The sequence below is a fragment of the Hypomesus nipponensis genome, chromosome 15 (genome assembly GCF_054491055.1).
Source record: "Hypomesus nipponensis isolate SF chromosome 15, ASM5449105v1, whole genome shotgun sequence".
NCBI lineage: Eukaryota > Metazoa > Chordata > Actinopteri > Osmeriformes > Osmeridae > Hypomesus > Hypomesus nipponensis.
The window spans coordinates 17,599,973-17,615,946 of record NC_140375.1 but is presented as its reverse complement, the minus strand read 5'-3'; the positions used below and the strand labels follow the sequence as shown (position 1 = coordinate 17,615,946).

The following is a 15,974-nucleotide window of genomic DNA, read 5'->3' as shown; positions in this document are numbered from 1 at the left end:
GATTCTGACTCTAGGTCAGCAGGAGAGCAGAAGGCCGTCCGTCCTCTGTACTCCATCAGAGAGGACTCGTCCTCCGCGGGCTGGGGTCCAGAAGCCAGGGATCCCGGGTTCCAACCCCAGGAGGAAGAGGAGGTGGTTGTGACCCTCCAGCACCAGGCCCCAGCCCAGGCCCCACGGCAGGCCCCAGCCCAGGCCCCAGCCCAGGCCCCACGGCAGGCCCCAGGGCAGGCCGGAGACGAGGCCCAGACAGAGCCACCTCTCCAGAGGGAGAGGAGCAGCTGTGCCCAGGGGCTCTCTGGAGCTCACAGAGTCCCATCCACACAAGGGCCACCTTCCACCCTGCCCTCCTCCACCAGCCAGGAGCCTGCCTCCACCCTGCCCACCTCCACCCTGCCCTCCTCCACCCTACCCTCCTCCACCCTGCCCACCTCCACCCTGCCCTCCTCCACCCTGCCCTCCTCCACCAGCCAGGAGCCTGCCTCCACCCTGCCCACCTCCACCCTACCCTCCTCCACCCTGCCCTCCTCCACCCTGCCCACCTCCACCCTGCCCTCCTCCACCCTTCCCTCCTCCACCATGCCCTCCTCCACCCTGCCCTCCTCCACCCTTCCCTCCTCCACCATGCCCTCCTCCACCCTACCCTCCTCCACCCTGCCCTCCTCCACCCTTCCCTCCTCCACCATGCCCTCCTCCACCCTACCCTCCTCCACCCTGCCCTCCTCCACCCTACCCTCCTCCACCAGCCAGGAGCCTGCCAGCCTACCCACCTCCACCCTGCCCACCTTTACCAGCCAGAGCCCTGTCTATCTGCCCTCCTCCACTGGCAGGAACAACATGGCCATGGACTGGGAGCCCAGCTCCACACTGCCTGCCCAGAGGTAAGGAGACCAGTCTGTCCTCATCAGGCTGAGCAGTAGATAGCAGTCTGTCCTCATCAGGCTGAGCAGTAGATAGCAGTCTGTCCTCATCAGGCTGAGCAGTAGATAGCAGTCTGTCCTCATCAGGCTGAGCAGTAGATAGCAGTCTGTCCTCATCAGGCTGAGCAGTAGATAGCAGTCTGCTGGCCCAGTGCCACATAATCCCCCTGCTCCTGAGTCATGTGTTAGGTATTCACAGGATATGGAGAAATGAACTATGCACTGTTGTTTCCACAGAATGATAATGGTAGGTCAACACACCCTCAGGAAGTATTTCCAATGATTTACTTGGATAGAATTATTTTGACTCAGATAATACAGATCAAAGATTCCACTTAATTTGATTTAACTCCCCCTTTAACATGAGATGTACTCCCCATGATAGACTATTATGTAACACTTAGTGATTTATGTTGCGGATGATTCCAGACCCCCTTCTTCTCTCACATCCAGGAGTCCCAACCAGGATCCGGCCCCTTCAGCCCGCGCAGCCTCCAGCTTCTCCCCAGCCTCCAGCCTCTCCCCAGCCTCCAGCCTCTCCCCAGCCTCCAGCCTCTCCCCAGCCCGACGGCCTGTCTCCCAGCCTGGTCAGGAGATCTGTTCCTCACTGGCTCCAGGATCAGGTTACCCACTTAACTACCAGCCCACTTCCGCCTTCAGCCCCGGCCCCAGCCCCAGCCCCGGCCCCAGCCTCCGTCATCGGCCCCCGTCCCCAGCCAGAGTTCTTCCCTGCTTCTCTCCCCCTCCCTCTGCTACCCCAGATTCCTCCTGCTCCTCCCCATCCAGGGCTGTTCCCTGCTTCTCCCCCCCTCCCTCTGCCACAAGGGCTCTTTCCTCCCCCTCCCCATCCAGGGCTGTTCCCTGCTCCTCCCCCCTCCCTCTGCCACAAGGGCTCTTTCCTCCCCCTCCCCAGTCAGGGCTGTTCCCTGCTCCTCCCCCCTCCCTCTGCCACAAGGGCTCTTTCCTCCCCCTCCCCAGTCAGGGCTGTTCCCTGCTCCTCCCCCACCCCCTCTGCTACCCTAGCTTCCTCCTGCTCCTCCCCAGTCAGGGCTGTTCCCTGCTCCTCCCCCACCCCCTCTGCTTTCACCAGGTCCCTGGCGGCCTCCTGCATCAGCCAATCAATCACCCAGAGCCTTGCCAAGAAGAACGCTCGCCTCCAGGCCACACCCCTCGCAGGCGGAGGCCACGCCCCTCCGAGTCACAGCCTCGCCTCCCCCCTCAGGAGGACCTCCCCTTCCCCCAAGCCTTCCCCCGGTTCCAGCGGTCCCCCTCAGGGTCCTACCAGCGTCCACCATGCTTCTTCCTCCAGAGAGGGGTGCCATCCACAGCGATGTCCCCCCTCCCCTGTTCCCTCCCCTGGGTATGTGAGGTCCAGCCCCTCCCCAGCTGCCGTCCCTGCCTCCTCCCCAGCACGGTCCCCTTCCCCCTACAGGAGCCAGCGTTCTGCATCCCCAGCCCCCTCCGTCAGCCTCCACCACCCCTCCCCAGCCTCTCTCTGCCCCAGGTCTCCAGCTGCTGCCCCTCCAAGAGGACTGAACGACAACAACAACAACAACAACGGCGGCGGCGGCGGCGTTGCTAACGGCGGGTGGGCAGCCAATCACAGGAAGCCTCCGCTGGTGAGCACAAACAGCATACCACTGTCCTATGACCCTCTCTGGGTGGGCTCTTACAACAGGGTGGCAAGGCCGTTCTCCTCCTCGGAGCCCAGCTCACGTGTCCAGTCCCCCTCCCCGTCTCCATTCAGCCGGATCTGCTCCCCTCCCCCCCCCCACCCCCACCACACAGCCCCGCTGGCCAACAAGCCCCCCAATCCCAGGAGCAGCAGGTCAAGCTCCTTCAACCCCCTGGGCCTCACCTTGGAGCTGCCTAGGGCCTCCTCGGCGAGCTGCACCACAGGCCCCAGCGCCACCAGCCCACGGATCAACTCCCCTCCTCCTATCGGTGTTCCCACCAACGTGTGGGGCATGGCCTCGCCTCAGCCCCGGAACCCGAGACTGACTCCCCCTTCCTCCCCCTCCTCCTCCTCACTGACCTCACCCACAAGGGGGGAGGGCTCTTCCTGTTCCTACCCCGCCTCTCTGAGGACCTGCAGAGCCACATCCCCCTCCCCTCCTCCCCCCTCCGGCCCCTTCTTCTGCTCCCCTCCTCCCTCCCACAGCCTGCACAGGGCCCTAGGCAGCAGCGTCCTCGGCCTGGCCGCCCGCCCCCCCAGCCCCGCCAGGACCGTTAACGGACGCCAGTCGTGGGGGGAGAGCGGGTTGAGGTCGGGGGGGTCCGTGGAGCTAGAGTCTGGCCTGGTGAGCCCGCGAGGTGGAGCTTTGCGCGGAGGCGCTCTGGCCTGCCTCAGCCCAGGCCCCGGGTCCGGAGCTCAGTCCCCCAGACGCCTCACCTCAGGGAAGAGCCTTCACAGGGGGCAGCACTTCACCAGCATCGCCTGGCCGGACATCCGGGAACTCCTGACCAGGTACGATGGAGCGGACGAGCCGGACTGTGGCGCAGTGAGCCCCCCAGCCCTCTGCTTCCCCCAGGACCAGGACCCAGCAGAGGGTTCGTGTCGTAGCCAGCTCATCTGTGCATACGTGGCCCGGCCTCCCCCTGTCCCAGAGAAAGACACCCCCACCAACCCCCCCGCCACCCCCCCGAACACGCAGCCTGACGCCCAGGAGCCCTGCCCGGCCCAGGCAGCCAAGGGCTCACACAAGGCCAGCTACGCCACCACGGTGAACCTGCAGATCGCAGGCAGCGGCCGCATCACCTCCTTCAGCACGGCCCAGGTGAGCCTCACCCAGACCCTGGGCCCCCTGGGGCTGGACGTGGGGCCGGGAGACAGCCAGGGACAGAGGAGGGTCAGCATCAACGGATGCAGCCTCTCCCCCCTCCCGCAGAACTGCAGCCGGATGTGAGGACAGGCATGGGTGGGGGTGGGACAGGGGAGGGTGAGGAGGTAAGGTAGAGGGGGACAATTGTGCTTTCTGCCCAATTGATGGGGACCATCAGTGACAGACTGAAAAGGCACTTTACACGGGGATACCCACAGTGGTGAGAAGTGATCTTGTGAGGTCCGTAGGGATCTATACTAACCCTGTCAGGTGAGGGCTTGTACTGTTTTGATCGCTCTACGGTAATGAGCTCAGAAGGAAGACATGTGGCGTCCTTCAGACTAAAACCACATACTCTTCCTGAGACAACGCTGTGCTGAAGTCTTAAAGGGACAATCCGCAAAACATGTCAGTTCAAGACTTCATCCTCGAGGCCGCTGCCAGTTGAACGAGCAGTTTGACTCTACAGATATCTGCCTGTGTTGTTCTTATCAAGCCTCTTCCTTATAAATTAAGTGCTGTTAAATGTTTATTCTGGGTTTAAGCAAGGAATATTTAGTTTACCAAAGCCTGTGTTTAGGTGACAACCATGAATGCTTTTCATTATTTATGAAGTAATGGTATTTGTCTGCTTTCTGGCACTTAATCTAATTGTCTTTATTTTGCACAGTTGTTCTTCTATGTCAGTGGGGGTTATTTGACGATGAGTCTGTGAAGTGATTTCAGAACAAAAGCGAGATAGTGTTTAGTGTTTGTTCTTATCTATTATTGTTTTACTTTTGCTGGATGGCTTGGGTGGAAGTAATTGATCACCGTGTGTTTGATTTCAGTAGCGCTGTGGGGGAGGCTATGAACATCTTGAGAGGAATATTCAAATATTTTCTTTCTTTTTTTTTTACCAAACTATATATTAGTATGACTTTTATTGACTGTTGTTATAAAACAGTGTATCTTATGGTGGTTACACCTCTCACTAAATGAACACCTAGCTTATCAAACGTACAAGTTTGGAAATAAATCCTGTGTGAACTCCATTGTTGACTCTGCTTTCATGTAGGCCTACTTTCCAGGTACAATATTAGTACATCAACGATGATTATAAATCAACTTAAAGAAACATTCCGGATGTTCTAATTGTGTCTGTGCAAATACAAATAAGTATGAGACCTAAAGAGAGGGGGTTGTGTAAGGAATAGACACACCGAGGAAAGTGAATGCTTGGCACTTCATCGGGCTTTCGTCGTCTCTTGATAACGAAATTTGCATTCGCTAAACCGAAAGAATCCCAAGACTTTGTACTGATCTGCAAAACTCGTAGCCTCGGGAAAAACGATATTAGTACTGGGCAGTTGACTTTGGGAGTGTGTGCAGTTGACTTTGGGAGTGTGTGCAGTTGACTTTGGGAGTGTATTTGTTTTCACTTCAACCAGAGTTTAAACAAACACAAATATAAACAGGAACAATTTTATTTTAGTAGGGTTGTAGGCCTATATAAGAATCTACAAGAGTTAGTTCTCCAGGTGTTTTTTCGTGAATGGACCAACTGGTCGGATTTAAGCTACAACGAGAGCTAAAAGAGAGGAGGACTCAATGCTTCAGAAAGTTCTCATTGGTGAGCCATAAACTAATCAGCACACAGGGCTACACCAAGCGTGGAAATTCTGCCGTGCGGAAATAGAACGTTCACGGAGCGGATCTTTTATTTAACCGGCTACACGCGCTGATGATGAATACGTTTTGCTGTCTTTGTTTATTTATTTTAACGCATTAACTATCTTCTTACTTAGGCAACTATTTAACTCTTGAATCTATCTACTTACTATCACTGTCGTATCTTCAAATAGAAAAGCAAAGTTAGACACGTTAAATCGTCTGGTGTAGCCACTCATTGCTTACAACGGATTAGAACTCTGCTGAGTCCACACCGCGTCCTCAGAATGTCCGCGCTTGGTGTAGCCACGGCGTGTACAAAGGCAGTTCATATTTCGATCCCGCCTCGAAAAACCTGAGAATTCGCTTCAGGGAGAACTATATGGTGCAAGATTTAGCCGAAGTTTTGTGAAATAGTAAAAGGGCCTATACTGTTTTTAGTCCATGAGTAATATAACCAAACTAAATAAATAATACTGAATTACACTTATTATGGGCAGTTACAGTTTATTACATCTTTTTGCGGCCCTAGGGTATATGCCCTACCTATAACATATACAATGCAGTTATCTAGACCCGTTTAAATACCGAACGGACTAACCAGTTTCCCGATAACGATGGATCATAGCTGTTACAAGGGTTCTCTACGATCAAAACAACGATTCATCGTTACGTGCGTTTCCCGAACATGCTCGTAAGGAGAACCATCGGACGTGTCTCTTAAATTGCACTTAACAAGACGCTGTCCATTGTACTGAAATGTGATTCTTCTGACGCAACTTTAAGAGTAATTAAAACGTTGACCCAAAATATTTGACTAATTACGGCACACAAAAAATACTTTCTGTCGCTACAGAAAACTTTACATTTATTATAGGCTACTTATTTGAGTACTTTTCAATGTACATTGTATGATGCTACATGAAGGCAAAGACAAAAAGGTGAACGTGCAAACTATGCGGCATCTGAGTTTTACACCTGTGTTAGGACCTTGCAATCAGCCACACATGATGCTAAATACCAATAGGAGGTCTTGGAAATTAAGTGGGCTTGTCTCCAAATTGAGGTGAGGAAGCTCTTGTTTGAAGAAATGAAGTTCACAAGGCCCTCCATTTCTGTGCCTAGTCTTCTGCCCAATCAAAAAGGTAGTGTCAAATTTAGGTTACCTTATGGCCTAAGCATACAATGTTTATTTAAATTAAATAAAGGCTGAATTGTGTATTGTATCATATATTCAGTGTTGCCTGTCCAATCCTTACACGTTCACCTTATAGATCCATGTGAGGGGCAGGAGCAGGGAGAACAAACTCCCATAAAACAACTATTTTTCAAATTACTTATGCCTTGGCTTTTAACTCTTCTTGGTACTACGCTTTCCATAGGCAAATATATGAGTCCTATATTTACTGCTTGATTGAACCACAAGGTTAAAAACCATGCATATAAATGGTATCTGGGACATGGCATGTCCCAGATAGCAGCCTAAATAATTCAATGTACAAATACAAGCATCTCAATCCAACATATTTACTGTCATATTGTCTAGTGCTAACCATATATACAATCTTGCATATGCCAACAGCTTTCCAAGACCATGTTTGCAATCTCATAATTCTCACATATTGGCCACAAATGACATTGTGACAAATGACAAACACATATGAATACCCCATGTCTTCAACATGGAATCATTGTTTCTGACATGAATAATAAACTCTACTTTAATTGATGGTCGATCAATTATACTTATTATGAGTGTAAGATATGTCAGATGACATCATGATATCATGATGCTCCTGAACCACATAAAAGCAGACCTGCAGAGGCTAACAAGGAGGTCCTTTGCACTGACCCCTGCTACCCAACTACTGGCAGTGTTAAGGTTCTATGCCACTGGCAGTTTTCTGGAGGTTATTGGCATGAACATGGGCTCTCCAAGGCCTCAGTTTCAAGATCTGTGCAGGCTGTCACAACTGCATTACTTTGCCACATCCCAGACCACATCCAATCCCCCACAGAGGGGACAAGTCTGCGGTGCAGGACTTATGCTACCTTCAATGGCTTTTATGATTTTTGTTTAGTAGTTTTCACTCCCTCCTGGCCCCTTCACCCTGTGTGACTTCCCAGTCAACCCTGTAGAGTCTTTCCATTTCCTCGGCGCCACCATCTCCCAACATCAGGCTCGACTTTGCCACCAAAGTCATCCACCGGGCTTGGCGTGCTACCAGCCCTATAATTCTAATAAACATCTTCAATGTTCAATTGTTGTTGTGTTATTGTACTGGTAAAAGCGTTACGGTAATGGATTTCTAGTTACTATTGTACATTACAACAGCCATATTTCAATTTTATAGTATTTTGAATAAGACTGACATTGTTTTTGAAACACCTTCATTGCATGCGCCAAACCCACCAAATCAAATGATTTTGTGTACCCTAAATTTACTTGAAAATAAACCGGATTCTATATTTTTGGGGGATATTTCTAAGTGAACTTGTAGGTTCACTAAGAAATATCCCAGTTCCAGCGTAACTGGTGTAAAAAGAGGACCAAAATTATCTTATTTTCCATCTGAAGTAACTTTCAGAATTAGTCTAATGTAGTTTTCATGGTCGGCCTACGTGTGTCTCTACTGAGTCTCTGTTCTACGATGCACTTACGACTAGTCTGGAGCTCTTGTTCATCTACGAGGATTTTCAAGTGCCTCTTTAGCTCCAATGATTTCGGGAAACTGCCCGTACAACTAAAATCCGACTCTACGATCAATTTAGGCTTACGATGCTTTAGGGAAACGCAGCCTAGATACGCTACGGTGGAATACAGCCGAATACTGCTAGCTCATAATTTCGCGATCATATGAGGTAGGCAAAATTGAAGTTATATTCTGACAAAAACATTCTTTGGCATGTGCAACCGATGTGAAGAGTTGCAGTGATTTTGTTTAAATGTAGCGCATCTTTTGCCATTTCTTCAGCTATGGCCTAGCTAGCCTATAAGCTTATTTATCGCACCACTTTCTCCAAATTGAAGGATTTCAATTTATTAAAAAATATTCTGCCCCAAATGTAAATGTCTGTGGGCTACAACCTCTGGCATGCTGTACAGTGATTGACGTGCGCGCATAACTAGTAAATACCTACGCTATAAAATTATCTGGCTTATAAAAAGCGTCTGTTAAATGAATAATTGGCCAATATAAACCTTTCTGGAATAAATATAAAAACAATATGCCTTCTATATTTATTTCAGAAAGGTTTATGTCGGCCAATTATCATTTAGCAGACGCTTTTTAAAGCGACGTAGCCTACAAATCTTTTGTATTTTTATTTGTATTTAGGCCTATTCAAGTATTGCGAAAATAATGCCTTTGGCTGAAGCTGGATATCCAAGGATCAAAGTGCTGATTTGATCCATTGCTCCCATACATTCAGCTCACCTACGTTCTTGCTCGTTTAGCGCAGCAAATTTCTCCTTCTTGTGCTGCGGGAAAGTACGGACTTTGTCTATTTATAGCTGTCAGTGTTACTCTCATGTGTTTCTGTGCAGTCTTTCGAAAGAAAGGAGAGGGGTGAGACCACCAAAACGGAGTTCGACCCCTGCCAGCCGCTACGAACAGCAGACGGAGGCTTTGTCGTTTTCGTGGTCTGTCATATCTCTGCCCTAGTCTGGAGTAAACCCCAAGACGTCACAACTTTAACCATTTAAAAACATGCGGCTCAGCACACGGTGACTCTCATGGTTCATCGGTGATTGCCAATGACCAGTTTCGCGAAAGCTGTTCAAGTCAAGGGATCTTAAGAGAAAAGTTCGAAGGCAAAAGGGAAAAGTGAAATAGAAAGCATCTATCGAGGGAGGACGAAGTGGGTGTGGACACATATTGCTACAGGCTGACTCACAGTGATTCCTCAGGTATGTTGGCGCGGAACGGGATCACAGGGATCGTTGGAGTTACTATGAACCGACAAAATGAAGCAGTTTACAACCGTTCTTGCGTCGAGCAGCTGTCTCCGCGCTGGAGGCCGATGACTGGAGTGTCGTCTGTCAAAGTGAGCGGCCTGGGATTGAGACCAAGCGGTCTCAGAGAAGCTTTGCTTTGGCTGCTGTGTCTGGATATCTTCACGGTTACACTGACGGACTCACAGATTTGCAGCCGGGAGACAATCAATCATGTAAAGGTGGTTCTCCAAGAGGTTCAAATGGTATACGCTTTCCATTGGTTTGTTTTGCAGTTCCAGATTATGGCAAGATTTTCTGGACCCTTTGACAAAAAAACACTGGACTCGTGGTGTTTCTAAATAGTTTTCATATGGCATTGTATTTTTACATTACATTTAGCGGACGCTCTTATCCAGAGCGACTTACAGTAAAGTATAGGCCAGGGCCATTCCCCCGAGGCAAGTAGGGTGAAGTGCCTTGCCCAAGGACACAAAGTCATTTTGCACAACCATCGGGAATCGAACCAATCGGGAATCGAACCAACAACCTTCTGATTAATCGTCCGATTCCCTAACCGCTGCCATCTGATCCAATTTTTAAATTAAAGCAATAAGGTACGAGAGGCAGTAGTTTATTGTCAATAAAGTAGGTGTTCCAGGGTGTTGTTAGGTCTGACGCGCAGCTTTTATACATTACCAGCGAAATTATAAATGGTAAAGAAATGGTAAGCTGCCTTTCGGCACAAAATAGTTACAGCCAGTTCCTACTGACCAGAAACATATGTGAGCCTTATGCCATCACCGTGCGCCAGTTGCAGTTCCACTCAAGTTCCATATGAGCGCGTTAACGGTCGAATGCAGAATGAATGGAGGTCTATGGAGCTATACCCCTCAAAATCCACTTTTCTAAGGATTTTTTTTTATTTTTTTATTCTGAATTTGAAAGGGGAGGCAAAAAAAATACACACAACTGGGTGTTCCATTTTTTTAAGTCGCCTTTCTGTTCTAAAAAGCCTTTGCAAATGGCATTGACGATGCTTGACGGCAAGCTCTGGTTATTTCCTCATTTCTCTCGAGGCATCGATAACACAGCTGACAGGTTAGGCTCTCCCTGTCAATACACATGCTGGAAAGAGTTTTGGCTTGCTAATGTTGTTGCTAATGTTGCTAATGCTCTGAAATTCTGGTTCTGCTTCGGATGCCATCAAGCAGGATCTCTGATCGTAGTCAGTCCTTCACTAACCAATCAGCATTCGTTAGCAGAATGCTAGCGTGTTATGGGCAACAACGACTTACCCTGTAATAAATCGAAAGGACATAAGTACTCGTTCATTCAACTTTTGACCTGTAATCCATGTTTAACATGCAAAAACTACAATCAAATCTGAGATTTATCAACGATAATCAGGCGAAAGAGACCAATTTAGCCGTTTAGCTCAATAGACTCCCATTCATTTTGGTAGGTCCAATCAGCGAACAGAGAGAGTGGCTGAGAACGATGACGTTGATGTCGTGCACTAGTTTGAGTAGTTCAGTAATGGCGGCGGAGAAAGATGCGAGCGAAGTTATTCTGCGGTTGTGGCAATGCTGCCGAATATCCACAAGTTAAAGCCGGAGCAAGAACATTCCTTGCTGAGTTTTGTAGGTGGCCATGATGTTGTAGCCCTCCTCCCCACGGGGTTCGGGAAATTTTTGATTTTCCAGCTACGGCAGCTAGCTCCGATATTAAAATCTCACCATCTGGCTGTTTTCACAATAGTCATATCGTCATAACATTTCCCTCTTTCAGTTTTTTTGGTGTAAAATTGAACTATAAAATTAGCTACAAAAAATACTACTATGACGCTTTCTAGCATGGCTGCCGCCTAAAAGACGAGGCGGTCTCACGGGGACCTGCACTCGCTCAAATTTGACTGTCACAACCTAAATAAAAAATGCGAGATTGCAGTTCCACTCGAAGTCGCTTTCTCTACAAAGCCAAATGGTTGTGATTTTTTGGGGGTGGTATTTTTCACTCGTAATCCAAGCTCCCTTTTGCGACCTAGAAAGTCTGTCAGGTTGTATCCATGCTTCGTTGCTAACGTGTGTTGACGTGATGACGTAGCTAGCACATGTTACCCTTCGTCGACAAAAGGCACTTTGTCCCCACAAAAACGAAACCTCCTAAACTGTGCAACGGGACGTAAATCCAAATACAAGCAACACAATCGAGACCAAGACGAACATTTTGACACAGGCGTTGTCTATGTAGTCCAAATATTGACAGAGCCTTAGGGGGGCAAAAATAAATAATATTAATTAAATATATATGTGAGATAACAATGGTTTGTGCTCGCCAAAGGCAAGTACACCCCAATAATAAATATATATGTAAGATAACAATGGTTTTGGCGAGCACACCCCAATTAACATATGGATGCTCTTAATGCCTGCACAATTATGTGCTATTCGTAGCTTATTGACTATGTTTTTTTTTACTTTCTTGTTAACTGTGTCGCCTATACAGTAGCTATAAAAAGACTACACCCCCTTCGAAAATATTACGTGTTTGCCACATTTCAGCCTTGAATCACCATGCATATTGCTTCTAACTTCCAAGTAAGAACTTATTACAATTTTAGAATGTGTCAAACATTTTAATATCTTGTTAAAATAGGATGTCATTGGTCCATGCCTTGAGAGTTGATGCTACATGGAGGCATGTATGATGTCAGTGATGGGGATGAGTTTTCCACGTGCCTTGTATCCTTATCCCAGCACAGAGGGAACATGATGCGTGCGCGGTGGTATTTATAAACAAGGTTCAGCAAGAGGATGTTTCTTATCAGTAAGGACTGAACAGGAAGATCAATTGCATTATAGGCTGGAAAGTTGCAAAAAGTTAATATTTTCTTAAGGTATATGATCTTTCCCCAATTATAAATCGAATCATTGCAACCCTACACACCAACCTGGAAGGGTTGTCAAGCGAGCAGTCGTATACTAAAGGTTTTATTTTGCAAAATGTGCAAAGCTGGCATTCTCGTCATGTCCATCTGTCTGGTACTTTAACTAGAGTTACTTTCATGAGTTGTTAGATTAAACAATTTGTTCCACGGGCATTTTATTGTGGGTTTGGGCAGTGGCGGTTCTAGACTAATTTTACTGGGGGGGCAGTGTTTAATCAGAGGGGCACATTAAAAAACGGAAACAAATGATATTTAAACATTAAATACTTTAATTTTGCTGTACCTAAAAATCATACAAAATGCTCTGGCTCTCCCTCTTCCAGCTCCTCAGCTCTCTCAATACCTTGATATTTTTCTCAAACGTTTTTATTTACTGGGGCAAAAAAGACTGCAATGTCCCTTCCTCGGTTCATGATGACTACTAGAAGAAGAAAAACGTGTAAAAAGTGTTTTTATCAGCTGAGGGGGGCCACAGGGGGGGGCAGGGACATTTTTACAGGGGCACTGGCCCCTGTGGGCCCCCATGTAGGAACACCCCTGGGTTTGGGTTGTGTTCTTAAGGGAAAAGTTCAAAGACAAAAGTGAAATAGAAAGGATCTGTCGAGAAGAACGATAAACAATTTGTTCCACGGGCATTTCATTGTGGATTTGGGTTGTGTTCTTCTAATCCTTGTGAAGATGACCTTCTGACATGGCGGTTCAGCAAGTTTGTTAAGAACGCAGCAAGTCTTCCTCTGGGTTATATCTTGTACCCCAGTTCCAACTGACCAGAAACATCTGTGAGCCTTATGCCATCACCGTGCGTCTGTCTAGCCATGTCGCTTTATCAGGGATATGCTGGGGTGTGGTATTTATTTGTACTTCAAGGGCATATTCCATTCAGGGTTTATTTATCGTAGTTTTGTTTGGACCAAATGTCTCCAAACTGCTTTTTGCACACTACATAAACAACTGAAGATTAGTGTTTTGAGGCTGCATTTAAAGCAGATACACCACAACACCTCACTCGAAACTTGTCCTTCAAAGCATGGTTAGCCTTTTTACATTTTGATTCAAGGATGGAACGTTGCAAATGACCAAATCACCAGAAATCGTTTGATTGCAAAACTGTGCAGGCCAATACTTGTAGGCTGTAACGTTGCAAAAGGTGGATGGTTTTAAAGGGGGTGTAGCATTTCTAGAGGCACTGTAATAGGCCTACTCTTTTCTTCATCAGAAACCGTTTGATTGTAATCTGTACACCCCCGACTTGGAGGACTACGAGGTATGTGTTTTACAACTGATAATACATTATTATTACTAGTATTATTAGACCATAGGATATATGTTCTTATTTAAATAATATATTATTTTAATAATGACTTGGAGGACTACGAGGTATGTGTTTTACAACTGATAATACATTATTATTACTAGTATTATTAGACCATAGGATATATGTTCTTATTTAAATAATATATTATTTTAATAATGACTTGGAGGACTACGAGGTATGTGTTTTACAACTGATAATACATTATTATTACTAGTATTATTAGACCATAGGATATATGTTCTTATTTAAATAATATATTATTTTAATAATGACATGGAGGACTACGAGGTATGTGTTTTACAACTGATAGTATATTATTATTACTAGTATTATGAGACTAGGATATATGTTCTTATTTAAATATAAATAATATATTATTATTATTAATAATTATAATAATACTTTAATTATCATTATAACTTGGTATTTACCACCAACATATATGCAGTCAAAGTTGATACACTCACAATATCAGTATATATATAGTTTTACAGTTGGTGGTAAAATGACCCAAATCATAAAGAGGTTAGAGGTTCCTGGATGCCCAGTCTAGTTTAACCCTCTGGTTATGTCTCTCCAGCAGAACTGCCTCAACTCCACTCTCACCTGTTTCGCTAACGAAGCAGAGGTCTTGATGTATGAAGGGGCAAACAAGAAATGGAATCTGAAGAAGAGACTGGTCAAGCTTATACATCACATAAACAAGGTAAGACATGTTTGTTGGCTTCACCGTGGACAAAAAAAAACTTCTGAAAAGCTTAACTGGCTGTAGATGTTCAGAAGATGTGAGTAGACTCACTTTCCATGGATGAGTACCTCTGCAACCCCCCCCCCCCCACACACACACACACACACACACACCACAGGGAGGGGAGATTTCTTCTGTACACAGATTCTTACAGCTGGTAAAAGTCTAGAGAATCCTTTTATCCCAGTTTTGTATTTGTAGAGAATACTTGTACAAAATTGTGAATGAATGGTTCTACCATTTGTACAAGTGCAGCCGGTGTGTGGTGAAACTCACTCCTCAAGTATGTTGGCGTAGTTGGTAGTGGTGGCGCTTGGGAAGTCAGAGGTGGTGAGTTCAACTCCTGGTCGGAGTGGACAGTGCCTCTGACGGAACTTGCTAGACCACGTCTGTTACACAAGCATCTGTATGACAAGATGCCCAGAAGCTAAATAATGAAAATTCCACTGCCTGGGTTTTGTTACATACATCTGTGCCGGCCTAGTCTCAACTTGCATAAGAAAGGAAGACTTCATTTGTCAGTTTGGAGAAATAGGGTGGGTGGTCTATAACGATTAAGTTGTGTTTTTTTTTGAGTGTTGCTCAGTTATTCACAGGAATTACATCCCCTTGGAGAGAGGGAACCGATGGGGTCTGTGTGTGTGTGTCTCTCTCTATCTGTTTCTCTCTTTGTCTCTCTGTATCTTACACTTTCTCTCTCTGTCTATCTGTCTCTGTTTCTGGCTCTCTGTATCCCAGTCTCTCTGTCTGCCTATGTGTGACTCTCTGTCTCTTTCATATATTTATTCTGTGTGTTTCAGAAAGACAAGGATGGCTGTTCACGGTGTGAGTTTTACCCAGAAAAGGCAGCAAAGGACTTCCTGAACTCTTTGAAGTCTTTCCTCCAGCAGGACTGTGCTGGCGCATAAGCATCGGTGGAGACAAGGCACCACTCATGGTCAAATCCAACTCTCGACCATGCATAGGGAAATATACTCCACGGCTACTCTGCTACATTTCCACACCTAACTGATTCTGTAGAAGAAGGGGAAAGAGGCAGTGAAGGCCTTGTCTACTGGCATGTGGATCTCTGCTGCTGCTAACTGTAAAAAGACCGACAAGGAGAAAGTACTGCTGGAATTTAAAATTGTTTGGATGTTTGCATCTCGAGTGAGTGAGTGACATTTCTCTACGGAGTAATGTCGTTTTTTATTTTAGGACATTTGGAGATTCAATTTCTTTTGCAAGGTGTCATAAGATAAAATAGTTTTTTAAATTGTTGGATCAAACCTATGTATTGTAAAATAAAACAAATATATAGATTTTTTAATAAAGGTTTGCTAAATGGTGGTTTGAGAATCCTCTTCAGAATCAGAATTCGGTTTATTCACCATGAATGTTACACAAACACAGAATTTACAGTGGCAGGAAGGTCGGGCAATAAACATATACGGAGCTTAAATTAAGTAAAAGTACAATAGTTAATTCTAAGAACTGAACAATCTAAAAATAAAACAATTTAAAATATAAAATATATATAAAAATAAGAATACGAGTGAGCAGCATGAGTGAGCAACATAGTGCAAATGAGATACTGAAATAAAGGTGGCTTGTGCGTAGTGCAATAGGTGTCAGATGGACTTATAGTTCTCCTATATC

At 46.2% G+C, this 15,974-nt stretch overlaps 2 protein-coding genes across 9 annotated transcripts in view; both read left to right on the top strand.

The window, feature by feature from the left end:
• Nucleotides 1-4,773, top strand: part of plekhg2 (pleckstrin homology domain containing, family G (with RhoGef domain) member 2) — a 47,724-nt gene extending 42,951 nt beyond the window's left edge. Inside the window, 4 exon segments of the mRNA XM_084674813.1 lie at nt 15-588; nt 685-878; nt 1,371-1,733; nt 1,735-4,773. Coding sequence (XP_084530939.1) covers nt 15-588; nt 685-878; nt 1,371-1,733; nt 1,735-3,823 — 3,220 coding nt within the window. The 3' untranslated portion in view covers nt 3,824-4,773.
• A 3,282-nt stretch (nt 4,774-8,055) lies between these two features.
• il15l (interleukin 15, like) lies at nt 8,056-15,686 on the top strand. Of its 8 annotated transcripts, XM_084673697.1 has the most exons (5): nt 8,058-8,251; nt 8,937-9,436; nt 13,490-13,537; nt 14,169-14,294; nt 15,137-15,686. In XM_084673697.1, exons 2-5 carry the CDS (start codon nt 9,302-9,304, stop codon nt 15,242-15,244), a joined length of 417 nt encoding a protein of 138 aa, XP_084529823.1. In that variant the 5' UTR covers nt 8,058-8,251; nt 8,937-9,301; the 3' UTR covers nt 15,245-15,686. The 8 variants fall into 8 exon arrangements, 3 of the variants coding, with proteins under 3 accessions (XP_084529823.1, XP_084529825.1, XP_084529826.1); XR_014729886.1 differs by lacking the exon at nt 8,937-9,436 and having other exon boundaries at nt 8,056-8,251; XM_084673699.1 differs by lacking the exon at nt 8,058-8,251 and having other exon boundaries at nt 8,667-9,436.
• Nucleotides 15,687-15,974: the final 288 nt, after the last annotated feature.